Source organism: Falco naumanni, chromosome Z (genome assembly GCF_017639655.2).
Source record: "Falco naumanni isolate bFalNau1 chromosome Z, bFalNau1.pat, whole genome shotgun sequence".
Classification (NCBI taxonomy): Eukaryota; Metazoa; Chordata; class Aves; order Falconiformes; family Falconidae; genus Falco; species Falco naumanni.
Window position 1 is genome coordinate 60,450,409 of NC_054080.1, and position 21,655 is coordinate 60,472,063.

The following is a 21,655-nucleotide window of genomic DNA, read 5'->3' on the forward strand; positions in this document are numbered from 1 at the left end:
TATGTTGCTCTATTAGCTACTAAATATTAAAATCTGTGTTGTTCACTTCTAATAATACTACTAATCAATTAGTAGATTACCCTTTCGTCTTGGGGGGAGTTACTACCTAGAAATATCACAGGAAATTAAAATTGTTTTTGAATAGTTATCATGGAGCAGATAAACTACTACTGCATATGAAAACCACACTCTGGGAAGTATAAAATGGTTGCCTGCAGATCCAGGAACAATCAGGTGCTTCATACACCACCTGATTCAGCTTCCTCCCCAAGACAATAAATTGGTTACTAAAGTGCTTGAAGGGTAACAAGGTCAGCAATAATTAAAAAAAACCAGACCACTTAACTATTAAGAGTCCCTTGGGACTCAAATTAAGTTGTTACACATTTTTGCTTAGCTTTAGGAGCAGTACAAAAGAATGCACTATGCTGCATTACTGTTTTGAGATAGCAAAGCTTTTAGAAGGGAAAAATACAGAGAAGAGGAATTGAAAAATCTAACTTGAGAGGTAGGAAAATAATTAGGGCTATGCCTTCCTCCTCCCAAGAACTTCCCAGGACTGAACTGCTGAATTAAATTTAATAAAAATTATTAAAAATCAACATTAACATTTAAGCCATGCTAATAATGTCTACCCATGTAACTGAAGTGGAAATCACAACCCCCTCATTTTAGTCAAAAGCATTTTTTCTGAAAGCAGCAAACTTGAAGCTTGCAAAGTTAAAAATGAAACAAAAGTACACTTCACAAAAAGAGTCTAATGTAGCATATCTGATTGTTAAAATCATGGTGAAAAAGTAGGTACCATCAAAATTATGTTTCTACATGACAGCATTTAAAAACCTGTTTGAGGTCAATGAGCTAAACATAAAAATTCAGTAGCATATACTGTTAAAGTTTCTTTTTTATGATGTGTAACACAGGTACTGACAATTATCTATATTTCCTTCATTGCCATTGAACAGAAGTTGTAGTTGGATCAACAAATAAGTTATAGTGAACCCATTATAAATGAAGTAGGTTGTTTTTCAAGAATTTATCTTTCTCTTAACTTTAGAACTGGATTTGAAGATTAAAAATGTTGCTTTGTTGTACATCAGCCAGTTTTGATGGGTAATCACTGTTTACCTTATTGCTTAAAATTTCAGATGTTGTTCTAATGAAAAGAATTTACTGGTAACTAGCTTTTCAACTTTGCGATGATGAAAAGCCTGTATTAATTTAACCTACAGATTTCATTTGTTCTGAACAGGAAAAACAATATAAATCACTTTTAAAATCATTAAATCCTGACTTAAATTAATAAAGTCATAATTAGGGCATTATGCTGTGTTTGTTATGGAAGTGGCAAGGCGAGCTGCTTTAATTACTGTCTGTAATAAAAGGAGCAGAGTGCGTACTGTGCCCCAATCAGCGCTGTCAGCCACGACTGAGCTGAGCTGCAAACTCATCAAGTGAGCTGGCAGCAGACTACAGAGTAAAGGGTGACCATGTCTGCAGAGGCCACTTGCTGACAGCAGTGGAAGAAACAGATTCATACAATCCAAGGTATTAGCCCCAATTACTCAACATTTTAATGATACTTTAATACATGATAATGCTGTTGATAATGGGCAATCTTAAAAAGCACTAACACTTAAATATCTTATGACCGTTTCCCTTCACAGCCCTTGCCTCTAATACTTGGATCATAATCTTTTTAATATAACATTATTTAGAAAAATCAATTGTCTTAGTTACATAATGGCAAAGTGTTGAAGGACTTAATTTTAACTCTCAGCAAAATTGCTGCAAAAGGTAATTAAGTGTTTCACACAACTCTTTGATCACTTATTCAGCCTCCCAAGGTTACATCAATTTTCAGAAAGCCACCCAAGATTTTACTGAAGTCAGAAATTAATTCCAAATATAAGAGTAGTCTGACTAATGAAAATATGAATCCAGTTCATACACCGAGTATTACTAGCATGCCCTGAAACAGGAGATATCACTCCTTGGCCAATACATGCCAAAAAAAGCCTAATTAAATGGTCAGCAAACTGTTTATAGGAAGAGTACTTTAACAGCTAGCATCACGAAAAATTAAAACCATACATACAAAAACATACAAGTATATACTTACCTTTCAGCAGCAGCTCTAGATGTTTTCTTTGCAGTACTTTCTTTGCTGTCTGATTCACTGTTACTTGATTCTTCACTGGAAGAATAACTCCCACTACTCTCATCACTGCTGGTTTCCTCTTTATCTTCCTTCTCACTTTCACTGCCAGACTCGCTCTCTAAAAGTAAAAACAACTCTTACACAAGTTTTTCTAAATATCTTACATAATTAGTATTTTAGGAATGCAAGTTTGTTGTAAATAAAACAATGTTTTAGTATTTTAAGATCCAATTGCAAGCTTTAGCATTATTTACCCTGTGTCAAAAACAGGCAAGAAAATCACTTTCTCCTAATGTTCACAAAATTTTTTTGTTTAAAGACCTGTCCTCTTCAGCCTACAGTATTATACTTTATCAAACTGGAAAGCCCAATAATAAATCAATTTCATGTGGATTCTTCAGAATTACATAACCCTATCAGGAGGTGGAGAAGACCTCAAATTCTCTAATCTCTACATTCACTTAATTGCAAGATTATCTTTTCAACCAATTGCTTAATTAGATAATCTGTTTTTGAATACTGATAACAATGATGATTTCATCACTGATTTAAACAAATTATTAATCTTCTAATTAATCATATAGTTACCAAATATTCAAATATCTGCAGTGAATATGTTCTTTTCTTTCTTCAGAGATCATTAATTTCAGTGATATAATTCTTAAGCACTTCTGCATATTTCCTCAGTTTAGGAACAAGAGGGAAGAAGCTCCATATTCAGATTTTAAGGTGCTCCTCCTCCATTCAACTAGATACTGGTAACTCCTTTAAATCTCTAATGCTAACGGTACATGTGAACTATATTAACATCTACTGAAACACCTGTCTTGCAGAACTGTCTATCTGGCATTAAGCAGGAAACTGGTCAAAAGAACCTTTGCTCACTGACCCTGATAGGCAGCTGTCAGTTACCTACTCCATCATCACCCCCTTTACAATAAATAGAAAATGTCAGGTAGAACTTGAGAACAAGACTATAACACAATTTACTGAATAAACACCATGAAAGACTACACAGTTAAACAAGTTTGGCCATTTCTCAGCAGAGCAGCACACGCTGTCAAAATAGTACTTCACCAGCAATGAATTCTAAAAGACGCTCAAAACTTACAGTTCTCAACAACCAAGCATATGGACACTATTCCTGCAAAAAGTTACGTGCCTTTAGTTTAAAACAGTTACAAACTCTCACTACTCTTACTAGACTGAAAGCAGGATGAAAATGGCATGCCAGCACTTTAAACTGGGAAACAAAGGAAAATCTAATTAATTAATAAACACACAAGCCAAATCTGTAAAATTCAGTTATTGCACAGCTACAAAGGATGTAACATTTTCCCCAATTTCCTGATTTTATACATAGCTCTGTCTTTTTTTGAATTTTTTTCTGATTCTTTTTAAGTAGTGGCCAGTTCTGAAGATACGGTTCTCCAGGCAGCAGAGATGCAAGTTGCTTTCCAAACACCTACCTGATGTACTGGTACTGGCAGACTCACCTTCCTCCTCTTCTGATTCAGAGTAGAACTTTCCAGTAGGTTTCTCTTTCTTTGGCTTACCTCGAATTCCAGTCCATTCCTTTGCCTGTAAATAAATTTCAACTTACATTTACTTTTACAACCAGCAATACAAAAATATATACACAATGGCAAAGAAAAACACTGGCAGTACTAGTATTAAGCAGTTTCTAAATAAATCCTCTAAGCAAGTCAGGAGAAACTATAAAAATTCTTTTCCTTTACACAAATAGGGGAACTACAAGTTTTGTACATACCTATAAAAGGTGAGATATATCTATTAGAGAGTCTAGAAAAAGATTTACTAAGGCAGATTAAAAGCATCAGTAACCATAAATAAATTGCTATGCCAAAAGAATCTGAAGTTTGAGAGTTTTATCTCTAGATCAAGCTGAGTTTAGCCTATGACTAGAGTGAAGGGTAAATACGGCTAGTCACAACCTTTATCATCCCAAGTTTTAAGGGGAAAACAGATGTGGACATACCAGGCAGTACAAGTTCCAACAGCCACAGAGGAATTACATTTCACTTCCTTTGCAGTTCTCCAAATATAAGTAATTCTTACCACCAAGAGAACACCAGAACATACTTTGGCCAAACTTCTTTTCTTTTTGTATTCCCCTATACTACTAGAGAAGCAGAATTAAAACTCAGGCCAGGAAAAAAACAAATAGGCAGACAACTATATCAATAGAGTAACAGAGGTTTGCCTTAGTGACTGCTCTGATGTGTAGTAAGACCAACCATTGACAGAGCTTTAACAGTGACCTGCAATGATGTACAGCTCTGGAGACACACTGGCTTCCTCTTAAACACCAAAAGCTACTAAAGCTTTGTAACGCTCCACCCAGCAACTGGTGTTTTAAAAAGCCAATATTCTTTTAGATATAAATGACAATTCAATTATGGATTGCAGCTTAAAAACTCAGCTTCACTCACATACACTGTGTAGGCACATGCGATATTAGAAGAAACACAAAATTAATGGTAATGAGACACTATCCAAATAAAATACTTGCAAAAACACATGAGGAAAGGATTTTCTTGTTTGTTTTGAGGTTTAAATGGTTTGAGGGAGATGTTTTCTACTATGTTGTAGATGGATGATACTTCATTTGATCAATTACCTGCAATACTTTTTGTTGTTATGGTCAAAGGCACCTCTACAAATTCTTTCGTTCTAACCCTATCATTTATAATACCTCATTTGAGCTGCTTTCTTTCAGATTCTCCCCATAACAGCTTGCAGAAGTTTGTACACAAACACTACTCTTCCTGAAATGTATGTAAAAGGGCAGACAAGTAATATTAAAAGTACTGAGGAGAAATACTTGTTCTACCACGTTGCTGTTTACTGTTTTCTGCAAGTCGCACCTATTTTTTAGAATTTTCTCTACCCATTCTATGCCTAACATCTTATATGCAAATTAATTCATGTATGATTTACTGTAGAAGCTGGCTCATGACAAGGACCATGTGCTTTTCTGGCTATACCTGTTACAACGACATACCTCTGGGAGCACCATCAGCACACTGTATTCCAATACATTTATATTTCTGTTACTGTTCAATAGCTTTCACTGACATTTAGTAGGACTCTGGTATGTGACGCATAAATCACAACTCAGTACCAGAACATGACTTTGCCTCCGAGTTTACAATCCAGTAACAAAAAGCTATTGGTAGCAGAAGATCAGCCTGTAATGTCAACAAATGACTAGTCCACTAATAGATGACATTTTCCTATTATAAACTTTCCTAATTCTCTACAAATGATCTGAAATGTAAACCCTATTTCTTCCAAACGTTATGCTTCAAACATACATAATTTCCCCTCTCAACACTGCTTTTTGTTTGTATTACTATTTTTTTCTGTTTAGACATGGATTTGTACATGAACAACCTCCACTCACCTCCTACTTTGGTAGTCCAGCTACACTCACCATTAACAGCAATTAACACACTGCAGCACAGCAAATATAAGATGTATGAAATCAATAGTGAGATGGAGGGGAAAAAAGCCCATTTAATCCATGAGCAAAGCAGAAGTGGCCTACAGCTGATCCACTTCCCTCATTGAAAAGAAAAGAGCAAGCATTGTGTACGTTTCTAAATGTTCTGTTTCCAAGCTAAAATAAGCAATGCAGATGATCACATGCATCAACATTTTTTAGTACAGCATACAGATTTTGTTTAAATACGTGTATTTTAGGCAAATATTCCACACTGACGAGTGCCTTCAGCAAAGTTACTTTTAATGATGCTGACGTACCACCTCGGCTATGTCGACATTTCTCACAGAGGGGTCAGGCGCCACCCCTGGCCAGTCAGACAGTTCCAGGTAGCCGGTGGCTCGGCTGTTCAGTGTGTGAGACAAAGTGCCAAGCTGGAAATGATCCCGGTCTATTAAAAAAAAAAAGTGGGGGAGGGGAGAAATACACAAACACCATGAGCTTTACCACAAAGAGCAATCTTAATCAGGGCTAAAGGTAATTGCCATTGTATTACCTCAAATGTCATGGAATAAATATAAACTAGGAAGCTCTTCATAGGTCAAAAAACTGATTTCAGTCCATAGATTACAATAATCTCCCCCATAATGGTCAATAAAAAAGCTAATCAGTCAGTGTGTTTAGAGGTGTTGCTCTGAAATGTAGCTTCTCTAAAAATTACTTTACTGTGAATATTAAGAATGACAGCACAGTTAAACAATCCATATACATGTCTTGGCACAAACACATCCAGAATTTTAATAGTTTTTCTTCAAAATGGAGCTCCTTTTAGAGCTTCAAAACTAGGACTAAGTAAGTATGAAAATTAAAATTGCAAATCATCACAATAACAGAGAATTTTTAATTAAGATAACCTGATAACCTTTTAATTTGAGAAGACAGGCAATGGTTCAGGGAAAATGCACAAGAAAAATTATGACTTTGTAGAAAAATAATAAAAGCCTAATCTATGGAGATTCAATTTATTTCAGATTCATAAAACATTTGCAATACTCACATTAACAATCTTCTATTAAAGTCCAGAAAAAAAGACTAGAGCCATTTTCCTAAATTGAAGAACAGTTTTCCTCAAAAGACACACCTTCTGTTATTTAAATCAAATTAAAATCCACATGAATAGAAATTGATCAGTTTGTCAGGATTTATCATCAGAGAAATGCACTGTGTTTGCACCATGCAAACCTTGCTTGCTGAAAAGCAAGTAAGCAAAGCGAGTACCCTTGCATATTAATCATTTGTATTTGCTAAGTGACACAATTTGTAAGCATATTTGAAATACAATAGGCTGCCACGTTTCTTTATACAATGAACATTTACCAAATGATTTTGGCAGTTATACCTTTAAAAGGAGACTCAAGCAATGGGGCAGGTTTCTGTGCCAGAAATATTTTTTTGGCATATTTGCTTAAAGCGCCACTCTTCTCATTCGGAACAATAAGCTGCCTAATAAATCTTGTACGGTCTCTGATGTCGTAGCTTTGATCATACTTGCTGAGATTTAATATGTACTGGGTAAGCAATTTTGTCTGTGGAAAAAAACAGGACAAGAACAGAATACAAGTTATTTATGATTATTGATAACTCTGGATAAACATATTTAAAGAGGTAATAAAAATGAATGGTTATGTCAAACAAATGTTGTTCCACTGGGAATATGCATTTCTAAAGCTGCAAATGGAATTCTGCAGCCAAAGCACATGTCCTCTTCTGTATTGGGGAGGTGAATGCTGAGTACTGAGAAGCAGCCATGTGCTAGATTATTAAACTGCTGAAGTGGAAAGAAAGGCATCATTAAAAAAATAATCATATATGGCAAACCCGCTGAAGGGTCTACGTGAGGATAATGAATGTGGAAATACAACTAAAAACATGGCACTCAAAACTTAATCGGAAAAATATGCAGGACATCAAAACATCAGAGGGTATTAGGGGGCTGGCAAACTGCTTCTGCTGAGGTGTGTTTTATGAAGAGATACTGTCCCTGGCATAAGCAGTGTCTGCACTCTGACTGCACTCAGTTACTTTATCCTGAATTATGACCCATTAAAGCAGACACATGAATCACTGAACTGGATTACTGCAAATTATTTGCAGTGCATTTAGCTGTTACTTTTTCATAAAAGCAAGCTGCTGATGCCCTCTAAAAACCAGGATAAAAGACTTCTTCCATTTTTTTCTTGAAGCTTAAAGCCTCCACTAATATCAGTCATTTATTTATTTATGTAAGAGAGCAACTTATATTATCACAGCTTTTGACAGCATAATAGGACTTCCTAATTTGATGTCTGAGAACATTAACACGTATTAAATAATTTTAATAATTCAGTTAAATTTTTAAAACAAGCAAACAAAAATTAATCAGGGAGACTTTCTGAGTATCTTAGAAATAATGCAGTATAACCAGAACAATAGTGCTGAACAGACTTGTATCCATTAGATACATTTGAGAAAGTATGCCACTTTCTTTATATACAAGCAAACAGTAAAAAGAGCAAAAATGATTTACCATTATAGGGAAATAAATTTTAAAATTTCAACTCAGAATGGATGAATAACACAGGGTTAAATATGTATCATCAAGGAGGATTTCTTTTCTTTATGTAAAGAAACAACCTTGCATATATATCTTGTTTATCATGCTATTGTTGTAACAATAACAATTTCAATCACGTGAGCACAGAAGTATGTTAAAAAAAAACCCAGTCAATTTTGTTATGTATAATTTGCTAAGAAAAGTTCAGTCTAATAGTTTCCACCCTGAGGATGAAAGTGATATTCCAGAGACATAAAATTACTTTTCCAGAATATTAACTCCTGTAAATGAAATACACAATAAACAAAAAATGGTTTTAATTGTAACCACATACAATGCAATGTATGCAAGTATTTCACAAAACACCATATGATACTAAAGATTTGAAGAAATTAGTCATATTGCATTAGAATAATACTACAAGCATAGTTAAAAAAACCTTTCCGTGAAACATTTTTCATTTCTTTTTTCTCTCTGATACCCAAGAATGGTTCTGTGAAAAGATACTTTTTCTCCCAAGGTACTGTCTCCCCTCTGGGAAAATTAAAACTTTCCCATATGTATTTCACAGCTTATTGGCAGCTATCTCTATATCAGGGTATAAAATTTTAAACAACTGCATCAGACAGAACATACGTAATCTGCACTCATGCAGGACTTATGCTGTTCAATCTAAATGGAATTGGAAGGGAGGGTTCCCAGGTAGCATGAATTAAACTAAATGAGGGATACCTCCTGCAGCCTTTGCCATCACTTCTCCTCTGTAAAACAAAACAAGACTCCTTGCTGTCATGGCAGAAAGCTCAGCAGACGGATCATAAAACACAGTGGTCTTTGCTTGTGAATTGCTATCAGGATGGGAAAAGCTGAGGGCCTTGCTATCATGGTGGGCACTTTTTCAGTGAGCATTGATGGAATTAGATAAAGAGTTGATCCTGAAAGACTACATTTTCTTTAATGGGATCTTTTTCTCCAAGATCCTCTCCCTTTTTCTCCTCCCTTTCCCCTAAAATATCTTTTTCATATTGTCCAATAGATAAAGATACCACAAATTTATATGGAAGAATGCTCCGTATCTGTAAGAAATGTCCTTGCAAGCATCATATATAGTATAAATAGTTTTTCATGAAAACAGCCAGGTTTTTTTTCTTGTCTTATGGCAACACAACCAAACAGGTAGCAAAGCTTTTCTACATGGAGGTAGCTAATAGAAACAATTAATTCTAATTAAAAACAAAAAATAAACTAATGAATACACATCAGCTTTTCTAACAAAGGAATATCCTTAAGAAGCTGAAAATTATTTGAGCAAGCATGTTAATTTGTGAAATATGACAGAAACTGCACACCATGACTGCTTCACAGAACAGTAAGACAAAGTATTCTGATATACAATACATTTATTATCGTATGCCAACATTGCCTGTTATCTGGACATGCTCATTATATAGGACTAATATAATTTCTTTTTATCACCACACTGTTAGAATCTGTTACTATTTTTTGCACATTTTGGTTTGGCTAATATGAAAAGTATACTTCAAGCGAGTCGTCTGTGGCAACAGTTCTATTTAAGAATTTAATGTCTATCCGATATTAGCAGCAATTAACCTTTTGGTAGATAACCACTTGAAAAAATTCATAATACGAGCATCAACAACAGATGAGGTTCCACAAAGGGAAAGGAAGAGCTATCTATCCACTCTTTGATACCATTAGCTTGCAGTAATTCTTCAGATATACAAGATAAGGTTACTGTGCTAATGACATACCTATTTACACGCTAGGACTACTCAGGACTTTTCCTCATGGGACTCCTACTGTGTTACACAACTGAAACACATCAAAATCACCTTATTCTTCCTGCTATATGCAAGAAACAGCTAAAGCAACTAGATGACATTTTTTTCTGTGTAACACTTTCTCTTGTATTAACTCCATTTACACAGCTACCTAGCACATTCATAAGGTTTTTTTTATATCCCTAAATGACGAAAAAAGGAAGCCAGTTTACCAAACAACACAGACAACCAGAGGAAGACCTGTTCTTATTACATATTTATGCAGATAGGATTGAACCTGAAACTCTTCCTTAAATTATAAGCAGCCTTTGAAAATTCACGGGGTTATCACAGGATTTAAAGGACACTGGAAATCCTTATAAAAAGTCCTGACTCTTAAAAAGCATTTCTCAGAATGTGCTGCATTAAGGATTTGAACATATGCCTAAGGAAATTATCAGCAAATAAAATAATACATTTATAGAAAGGGGGAAAATTTCAATATCTGATTTCCTCCAGAATTTTGTGCTTTTCTCCAAGTAAGATTTAACAGATGAGTTTCACCTGCCTTTCCTTACCTGGGGAAAGAGCACTTTTCATCTGTTCGGTTCGTGTTGAGTCTTTCTTGGGTATCCTACCACTACTTTTCAATAAAGTGACATTGTATCTTTGAGATTTTCGCAACTCCATTGACTTTGGATGAAATTGATAAAGGATTCAAAAAAGTATAATGTGGTGGGGTAGGACATGGAGGGAGAAAACACGGGGTGAGGAGAGATGGACAGACTGACAACAGAGCAGTCAAGTGTACCAGATTTACCTTAAAGTTTGAAAAATCAGATTGAAAAACAGCTGGACTTTTTACGAATTGAATTCATTCCAGCAAGAAATGTTTTAATACTGAGTGAGTACAGTTACTTCTGGGAATAAGGACGTAGATACAGGAAGAGTACTGCCAGCTCCTACAGGCAAAACCATCACATTCTAGTTTGAAAGGAGCTTTGAATCAAGGCAAGTCATCAACCTACTCTGTTAGAATTTTGTATATGAATAGCTTGACCACTTGTTTTTCCATAACCTAAAACTAAGAGGAAAAGACCCTTTGATGAAATTCATCATTTAGGAGGCATTTCAAGGAGACAGCTTCTTCTGCTTTAGTATCATTACTGTATTTGAATTAAAGGGTTATGCATAACTTACAATAATGGTTTAAAATGTATTAAGATGTGAAACTGGGAAAAAAGCATCGCAGAAATCATCATCTCCTTGTAGGCAACGGATTTTTGTATGGTGTGGTTTGGAAATATTAGTGTAAAATTACAAAAATTATATGGAAAAGTAGTACATATTATGTTATGGGCCAAAAGGAGACAGCTTAGATAATGAAACCAATGTTTCTTTAGCTCAGTATTTCCATTAAGATGAACACTGACAGAAAGAAGTCACCTTTTGTTACTGCACCATTTTAGACTGTATAAGCAAAGGGTAAGCATTCATTCTTATCTGAATGCATGGCAAGACAATTCATCTCCCGTGTGCCCTACAGAATAAAGTCTCAGACAGATCAAGTCTGCAGTTGGATATAGCTATCAATGAACAAGACAACACCACAGAGGTACAAGACCCTGTGCTGTCCAAGCTGTTGCAAACCAAATAGGTCTAGCAGCCCAGGAAAGTGTATACATCTCGGACAACATACTTCTACATTTGAAAAAAAAAATCTTTGATTTTATAATGTTTTAGAGAAATAATTGGAATTACAGTGAAAAAATAGTGTAAGATGCTACATCCCATAGCCAGAGTGTGACAAAGTTCATGGTGCTGTCATTGAGAAGAGTAAGGCAACTGCCACCTCTCACAGCTACTGTTTTCAGCTGCCTGGAGATCTAAGTTCACCTTTTTGTACTACTGTACAAAGTACTATTGTACTATTAGATTATCTTTGTTATTAGACATGATCAAAACTCACCCTCTTCACAAGGTAAAGTGAAACAGTAAGAAATACAGAAAAAGTGAAAGCAGTTACTATGTTAAAGATGAGCACTGATGAAAAGACATGACAAGGCCTTTTGCTGGCATCTCCTTTTAGAAATTCTGAACAAAAAATGAGAAACTTCTTGTTCAAATTGACAGTAATCCCTCAGAATTTCTGGTCTTAGATCCAGAAAAATGCAGATCACATTTGGAAAACCTCCTTTCTCATATTAGTAATACAATTTACAAATCTCTTCTATTTATGTGAATTTAAAAAATCCAAAATTTCCCCAGTAAAAAGAGTGATCTCATCACTACATTCACTTTTACAATCCAGTGCATACTGAAAGACACATGGCCAGGTTTAGTCTGTTAGATTTCTTGAAAACTGATGTTCAACTTTTCTTCATAGAATAATAAGGACTAGTTTTGGTTACTTGCACAAAAGAAATCACTACTCATCTATACAGACTGTAAAAAACCTACTGTAACTCTAAGTATGTACACTTCTGAGTTTAAGCTTACCTGCTTTGAGTTAGTTAAATAGAGTTTTGCACTCAAATTTAAGATCTGCAGCTTTACAAGATCATCTTCGTTAGTGAAGCTCTTGGCTGTCTTCCTCAAAACGTCAGGTGCGATCTTTGGGACTCGTTCACAGTACTCTCCAATGAGCCAGAGAATGCTGGCTCTGGCTACCGGAACCTGAGAAAACATTGGGCACTCTAAGTTAACACATTGACAAAGACTGCTTGTGTACTTGTATATGTCTGTGTTCAGTAAAAAGTTAAAATACTGTTTAAAGACAATTGCCATGCAAGAAATACAGATAAAAATTAAATACTATTCAATACGGCCACTGTGGTAGATTCAATATTCATACAAATGTCAGATACAGACCCTGCCCCAAGAAACATGCATTATGAGTTGACAAGACAAACAGAGTGGGTATGGAAAGAGAGGCACACAGAAGCAATCTGTTTATGTTCACAGTACAAGCTGGTGGCAGTTGGGAAGAGAATCCAAGCCTTTGAGGTGTGATTGGGAATTCTTGCCACCAGGTTACGCTACCCACCTCACTGAAACAGAACAGTGCTTTTCTGTGACCATATTCATACAGAAATGGTTTACAACAATACAGCTTCCTTAAATCCCATCTACTTTAAAATCAAATTAATTTCTTTCAGACTAGTACTATCTTTCCTTCATTTTTATTTAAAAATTGGTGATAGTAAGATTCGTATCTTTGCAAATGTCCAAGGCCAGTTGAACACAAAATTTCTGAGAGACAGGAGTTCAAAATTAGGGTTGCCAATTTCTGAATAGGACCTAGCCCCTTAACTGAAAACACTCTGACTGAAACTTCACACAGGTCTTAATTGTTTTGAAGATACTTGACTCAAATAACTGGCAGTAGCAGTTTTCAGATGAACTCCCAGTATACAGCACTGACTTCAAGAGCACAGTACAGTCACAGATGGAGGGGAAGCAAAACAGAAAAGCACAGAAGGAAACATAAGCTGATGCTCCACATCGTTTAGCTATAAGTAGTTAGGAATTAAATAATATACACACTCCCCTCAAAAGGTGAGCTAGTTTGTATTACCTAGTGGTCAAATTAAAAATTGTGTGTTATGCACCTCCCTGAAAATATTCTCCTTCCTTGAGAGGAAGGAAGATAGTATGTAATGAGAAAATGATTGTAGGCAGAAGCATGTCTTGCATAGCATCTACAGACTCTGCTGTTCTCACGTTCTGTAGACTCTTATTCAACAGATGTTGAACTATTACAGAAAAAGCGTAACTGTTCCATCAAATGACACTGTATTTTAGAAAAAAGGAAAGCTTCCAACTGTAACTGCAATTTCAGCTAATTTAGCTGCTTTTGCTGAAAAAGTAAAAAACATTTGTACTAACACTTTCCATTACTCCCTACACTATACAGTGATCTTTTTCAATAAGCTTACACTTAACCCAGCATGAATTTTGCCTTTAGTAAGATACGCAGGAGGAACAAGCTTTAGAAATTCAACACTGTGGTTCTCAAAGCACTAATTCTTAGCATCTTTTATATATGTTTTAATTACTTTACTTTTCCAGCATATGTAGTTACTCATATATGAATAGCTATTTCTCTACCCTGTCTACACATAAAATTTCGAAGTACTGATTTCTAGTTACATTCATAAAAGGTAACAAATGCAAGCAAATGACCGAGGTTCAGGATAGCAATTCCCAAACTATGGTCCACAATCCCTAATAAATGGCCCACTAAACCATAATAAAAAACCAGTAATTATGTTCACAAGAAATTTTAATGATTAATCATGCTTTACTGCTCCAAAAAGTCTGGGAACACCTTTGAAGGAAGTCAACTTGAAAATATCTTCCTCTGTACTTCACACTGTCGCAAATACATATTCCAACAGAAATACAAACAGGCATGTCATGGGGAAAACAGAGGATTGCCTCTGCTCAAAGAGAAAGCAACCAGATCATGTAAAGACAGAACATAAACATGGAGAAGACATTTAAGGTAGAGGTAACTATACTGAGAGTGGTATAATACAGGGATTTAACATACACAAATGCATGTAAATACTGATTGAGATACAGACTAACTTTTTGTGTGAACTGACAAAAAATTTAAACGGTTTTGGAACTTACAGTGTGAGAGAGGGGAACAAGCTACTGAATGACTGCTAAATATAAAAACTTTAAATGCAGTCAGAATATGCTTGCCTGTGCAATGGTAAGACTGATGTCATTACTGTACACTGATTTCAGAAGGGAAAGAGGTTATTTCTAATGTTCCAAAGGTTACACTGCATTAAGACCTCACTCCCAATCTATTATTTTAAATTGGGCTAAAGAATAGTAATTGAGTGGTACATTAAATTTTCCAGTATTGGAGCAGTTCAAGTTGCCTACTGTAGAGATAGGTACCTCTAAATAAGAATATATAGGCAACTTCAGATTTCAGTTATGCTAGATTTATTTTTCTAAAATATTTCATTACAGACTTGTTAAAATATTAGAATTCTACAAGAGATCACCAAGTACCACAGTTTGGGCAGCAGTCTGTTAGAAACATCCCTTTTTCTATTATTGACTTTTCATAAAGCAAAATTAGCTCACAGATCAGACCAATGTCTGTAACGGTATTAATTATGAAAGACAAATATCACTATTGTACTTTTCCTAGTCAGGACTACACTTTAAAACCACTATGAAATATATTTAAATATATTTAAACAGTGTGCACTTAAGGACAGTGCTTTACTCTTTCAAGTTTTTTCTCAGTTAAAACGCAATTATTAATGAACTAGTCTTAGAATATAAAATAAAGCCAATAAGTAAAGCCTAATTTGAAAAATAGTGACAACAGAAGACAGATGAAATTTCTCATAAGGATCTGCCTTTTAACAAGGTGGTTAGCTCCCTATGTAAATACAGTATGCATTAAACACAATTCTGTGCAACTAGAATCAACATCAATTAGAGACTTTTTGAATCAAACCCGGAGTGGAAGCCATTTTAATGAAAAGTGTATGTTGAACTGATGAACCCAATGTTTCTGTGTCACTGGATTCATATGGGGTCAAAATCACACAATATTTTCTGACTTCTTTTTCACTGTTCAAGTCTTCCAGCCCTCAACCATGTAATATCAAGTGCATGATCCTACAGCTGTTGTTTCCAGGCCATTCAAAACAGCAACCAAGAAACAAATCCACTTCTAGACCTTTATTGCCTTTTCCAGTAAGGCTTAAGTAGGGATCTTGAATTGATAAAAATGCAGGAAATAATACTTTCATTGTTCAGCCCTGCTCTGCATTATCCTCAAAGGCAAACAGGACTGTAAATTACTTTGCCTGATGTTTTATTCTGTATGCCCTGAGCAACTGGTTAAGTGCACTTTTTAAGCCTTAGTACCAGAAGGCAGTTTCTACTGCCATTTCAACCCATTACCTGTCTGGAGGAAAATAAATAAATGGTTAAAAAATAAATTAAAAAAAAAGTCACCAGCCAGACCCTCTCCCCTCAAAGTAAGACTCTGGTTACTTACAGCAGTCAGTGAAAGATATTATAAAGATTTTACAGATCACTCAAAGCAGCACAATTCAAAACCTGTTGTAGTTATTAGAAAACATACTAGGCTAAAAATTGCCAATTCTGGTTACCCACATTTGTCACAAATGACACTCAAATTGCAAATGAGGTCTAATTTTCTGCAACCAGAAAAAAATTTACATAGCTAGCAATTATTTTATCTGGAATGAGAAACAGAAAGAAGGATTAAGTTGATGTGAAATGTGAGTGACAGCAAGAAGAAAAGGTACACAAGAAAGAATGGGAGTAAAAACAAGTGTTGGCTTTTTGTTTTCAAATGGTAGATCTTCAAGGACTTCTCCATCATTTGAACCCCTGCACATAAATTTCCTTTAAAAAAGGATCTCCACTGATGACTGCCACCTCTTATATAGTGTACAGGTTTCATTTAAACTGTATTTTATTCAAGCTGAATATTTGTGTCAAGTTCAGTGTACAGTGTCCCTGGACACAATATCCCAAAGCCCATGTATTCCTCTCAACTTCTAAAATATTACATAGATATGAAAGCAAGTAAAAAAAATATATTAAATTATGAAAATTTTTCATTAAGGCATTACTTACATGAAGGTTTAAAAATAAATTATTGAAGCGTATCCTAGGGAAAATAATGGGGCTAGAATGTGAAACTTGCAGAACTGAAATACATATGAACATCATACCTTGTGATACCTTCCCAACATTGAGCAAAAGGAGAACGTAAAGAAAGCAAGCTGCCTCTGCTGTGAAGCAATAACCAGTATTTATGTAGGAATAGTGCAGAGGAACTTAAGTTTGTTATTGTTGGATGAGCAGCGCCAACCCCCCCCAGCCTAGTTAATAAGAATCCCAACTAAAACCAGTTGTTTTAACTAACTTCTTTAACTAATTTCTTCCATAGGTGACATGTTTTCCCCCACGTATTAAGCTCTTCAAAGTTGCATGCATCTATCTTATTTTTCTTCTAACTTCGCAACTCCTTATCCCATCAAGAAGTGTTCCTCCTCATCCCTAGATCAGAAAACCCTGAATTCCGACTTCTCTCATCCTCACTCATATTCTAGAAGAAACTAGGAAGAAGTCTGTAATGAAAACCAAGGATGTCAGAATTCACCAGCTATCAACAGAAAAAAAAAACATGTCTTAGCAATACTATAAAAGTCTGGAGCAAAATCACACCAGAACTGTAAGATTCCCATCGCCCAAGAAGAAATCACTACGGGGTACAATGTATCGTCATAAATTATTTTTCTAAAAATAAAGAGGCAGAAACTAATTTGGAGATTACTGCAGCTTGTTTATATGAGGAAATACAGAAATGTAAAACTCCATTGAGACATTCTTACTCAGAGCTTATTCTTGTTAGGTTGATTTACATTCATTCATTGCTAAAATGAATTAAGATAAATCAAAAGAGGCATCGTTCAAAGGTAAAGAAGTATCTTGTGTTAATCCAGTTTAATCAATGCAGTCTAACCAATCCACTTTAAAATTTAACTCAGATTAAATCTGCAACTATTTGCACTTAAGACAAATTCTGGACCACAGGTGTTTTGAAGGGAAGATTTTCTAAAAGAGTAGACTATATGACACGTATTTGACAAGAGAATATTCTAAAAGCTTTTGAAAAATCCCCACAACATCATCTTTGAAAATGTCATCCCTTACAGGCTGGAAAGGCACTCTCATGAATAAAAAAAGGACTAGGTAACAGAAAAGCAAAACCCCAGTTACAATGGAAGGAAATCATCAGATGTCCCACAGTGACCTATAGGGGAAAACATGCTGTACAACAGATTTGCAAGTAACCTAGAAGAGGGCTATCCAGGGAGGAGACAGTCTACCTTGAATAATTTTATGTCAGCAATCTAAACTAAAACAGAGCCTCAACTGTTGAAGACAACTTATTAAAAATTATGCAGAAGTGATGCAGCTGGCCTGAAACATTAGAAATAGGACTTAAAAATTCTACACACACTGATGGACCCCCAGCTATTTCTAGGGAATATTTGCAAAGAACTATAGAATTGTTTAGTCAATATTCTGCAGAACTCAAAAGGCAGACAAGCACCAGGGAAGTGAGATCAAAAAGTACACAGCAAGTAATATTACATCACTGAGTAAAATTTCTCCTTTGCACTCTGACTATTTATTGTGCAAATTTCTGGTGAGCCTCCCTCAAAAACCACACAAGTATCAGGCAAGACAAAGAGAAGAGGGAAAGGCTGATGAGAGCTATGGAATATAAGGAGAGATTAGGAGTTTTACATTAGTAAGTGTGATGACGTGGACAGCAAACTCAAGCTTCCAGTCAGCACCTGAGAATGTACATTGGAGGTGCAACACGATGAACTTGCCCTTACCTTTTAATTTTTCTCCCTTAAAGCACCAGTTTTTGGTGCTCCTGAAGGTAAGACTACTCTATTAAGAGGACTTTTGGACTCAGCCTTCAAGAGGTATCATCCTTCTTTCAACAGCCCTTTCCCACATGCATATTTTTTAAAGTCCCGTCACTTTAACAACACACATAAAACTAATAAAGCCTACCTCAGGGTGAACACCTAGCACAAACTAGCACTGCTTAGATCTCTGGCCCACTACTTAGCAAGTCACTAAACTGTGAAGCATGATGATGTTATTAATACATTACCAGCCAAAAGTAAACATATTTGATTTAAAAAAAATGGAAGTTTAAAGAGACCAGTTATTCTCTTGTTTCATGTCTTCATAACACCATCAGATATGCATTTCTTAGTTACAACTCTTGCAATGTGTGTAGGAAAGGAGCTGGAATAGAGCTAGACAGAGCTGTACTATGCACAGATCTAGGTACTCAACAAATACCGGACACAAAAAAGATCTCATAGATCTTTGTCTGGGCACACCTGTGATAAGTTTAAGGTACAAACAATAACATACAAAAACAAAGGAAGAAATTAAGCACTCTTTTCAGATATGTAAGAAACAATCAATTAAAGGGCAAGCTGATATGGATCTAGTTAAATCTAGTTAAATAAATGTTACTGTAAATGACAATCACTAGTCTACTAGCTTTTAATTGAACTTCCTAATATTTCCTATAGTTGGTCAGATACATTTAGCTTACTATTCATCCTATCACTTTCTAAATGGCTTCCATAGATGAAGAAGATGAAAACAAGAATGAGCAAATTTCAGATTGTATGACCTGAAAGAAACATTGCTACAACAGACTTTGAGGCATCTCATCATTGATAATTATTGTCTCAGGCTAACACAAATGAAATTTATAACAATATGAATGAAATAAATGCAGGCACCAACTCAAAAATTTATTCTATTCAGTTACACCAATTTTGTTTAGTTTAGTGCTACATGTTCCTCATTTACCTAAACTACATCATGACAGAACCACCAAAAAGTTTATTTTTACCTTATGTGCTTTTCCACTTAATTGCATTTAATTCTGTTCATGCTTTCAGTTATGTTTTACATAGCATTTAATTAATTTCAACTCTAAGAAACACCAAAGAATTTCTTTGCCCACACTCTTCCAGCCTCCAGTTACTTTCAAGTTCATTCAACACCGTATCATTTGGCTGCTCCTCCTCTGTCCAAATGCAAGAGTTCTTTAAAGATAGTGGTATGTTCTTGCATAGATGAACAGGGTAGAGTCCCTCAAGTTTCAACCCCAATTCAAAACTGAGCCCAGAAAAACCTTCCCCAACAGAAGAGGTCAGGGAGAAAAAAAAAAATATCTGTGTAAAATATGTGTGCACAAAAGTGTGTGTGTGTATGTATGTATATTGTCTGTCAATGTAAATAAGGGTCAAGAATCCTTGCTTTGTGTCTCTCCCTTACAGTAGACAAAAATCAAGGCAACTGTGTCATGTCATCTCACAACCACTCTTGCCATATTAAGAACAGTGTTTAAAACACATATGCAGATCTCAGGAATTCCAGTAATGCTTTATTAAATGTTTAAATGTCAAACTCACATCCTCAGTAATTATATAATCCAAATACCACCTTCCTAAATGTGTAAAAATACGCTTATCCTTTTCAGAAGTGTCTGAAGGGGTTTGGGGGTGGGCCTAGATGACCTTCAAAGGTCCCTTCCAACCCAAACCATTCTGTGATACAGTGATTCTGTGAAAGAAAGCATCCATGTTCAAATATAACAGGTGCAAGTTATTTCAGGATAATGATATGGCACTCAAATTATAAATATGACCTTCTTCCAAATTTATTATTTAACCCAAAGTCCTAAACATACTGAGGAAGATAAATTTCTGTAGGTTATTATTAAAAAATTACAGGGAAAAAAGTAAAATAAGATGTACAGCAACTATCCTGGAGAGCCTACAGCATCATTATCACTGCTTCCTTCTTGAATAAGCAGCATAATTCAGATTTTGATTCTGATTTTTAGCTTATTCCTGTAACTGCTCTGTTCCACAGACTGTTCTACTACTACTTACCATTTTCTGATACTTTGACCAACCTCATTACCGGAGAACATGAGTATATCAAAATAGTTCAAGTACTGCATGCCTCCCCTCCCCCCTTCCCCTTACTTCACTTGAAAAAGTATTTTCTTTTTTAAAAAAATAATCCCATATCCCTGTATTTAAAACTTGAAGTATTTACTCAGAAGTATTAATTGTATAAAATAGCTACAAAACTCTGAAATGTTAAACAGAATATTTAGAAAACAACTATTTTCTCTTATACAATACGTGGAAATAAGATGACAAACTAATTTGGTAAAGTGCCAGAAGATGTATATAATAATTACAATCTCATGAGCTGTGTATAATCTTATCAATCAAAATATTGCACAGATTTTCTGGAAACACAGGTGATTGTTGTCAAATAGGTAATACTTATTTGACATGCAATTAGCAGCAGTGTCTTAAGGCCTCTTTTGGTTCTGGATACGATCCATCCAGTAGAACTGTATTTTCTTTACATCAGTTAAGTAGTCTGACCATCAACTTTTAGCCATCAAAAGATTTATTTGTTTAATCTGTTTAGTGAGTATGAATGGAAAAGACCACATTTCCCTTTTCCTTTAATATTCCGAACTTTGCCAAATTCAACTATGGAAATTAGAAGATTCAATGATTTATAAACTATTTACTTCTCCATCATCAATAAATGTGTAATTATATGAAACTGAACAGTCCTATTTATAGCATCTACAGAAAAATAATTATTGGCAGATTAAAATCTGTCACCTTTGGGGTATGATGCAATAGGTCGCTAATGGTCTTCAGCCCTACACCATAATTTAGGACAGACTACTAAATGTTTTATCAATAACTGGGACTGTGAGGAGAATCTGGCAAGTAAATATTGACATACCTAAACGTCAATTTAACCTAAGGATAGATAATAGGCCATAATGCAAATATTACTTTTAAAAATGCCACGGACTCTTACATAGTCAGAAGATAAAAATGTCACTTAAAGAAACACTGCAACACTCACATTGGCATGTCTGGTATCATGGAAAGGTCAGGTGATTTAGGGCTAGGAAAAAAGATTCAGCATAAACTTCTTCAAACCCAAGCCCAGATCAGTAAGACAACAGGCTGAAAATCCTCAAG

General features: G+C 35.2%; 1 protein-coding gene across 5 annotated transcripts in view; it reads right to left on the reverse strand.

The window, feature by feature from the left end:
- The window catches only part of AP3B1 (adaptor related protein complex 3 subunit beta 1), a 161,988-nt gene that overhangs the window by 63,016 nt on the left and 77,317 nt on the right, over positions 1–21,655 (reverse strand). For 3 of the 5 annotated variants that reach the window (XM_040579494.1, XM_040579492.1, XM_040579496.1), the window contains exons 15-19: positions 12,501–12,677; positions 7,027–7,213; positions 5,948–6,078; positions 3,631–3,742; positions 2,123–2,279 (exon numbers count right to left, since the gene is read on the reverse strand). In XM_040579494.1, coding sequence (XP_040435428.1) covers positions 2,123–2,279; positions 3,631–3,742; positions 5,948–6,078; positions 7,027–7,213; positions 12,501–12,677 — 764 coding nt within the window. The remainder of the gene's footprint in view (positions 1–2,122; positions 2,280–3,630; positions 3,743–5,947; positions 6,079–7,026; positions 7,214–12,500; positions 12,678–21,655) is intronic. The other 2 variants (XM_040579493.1, XM_040579495.1) reach the window with 2 other exon arrangements.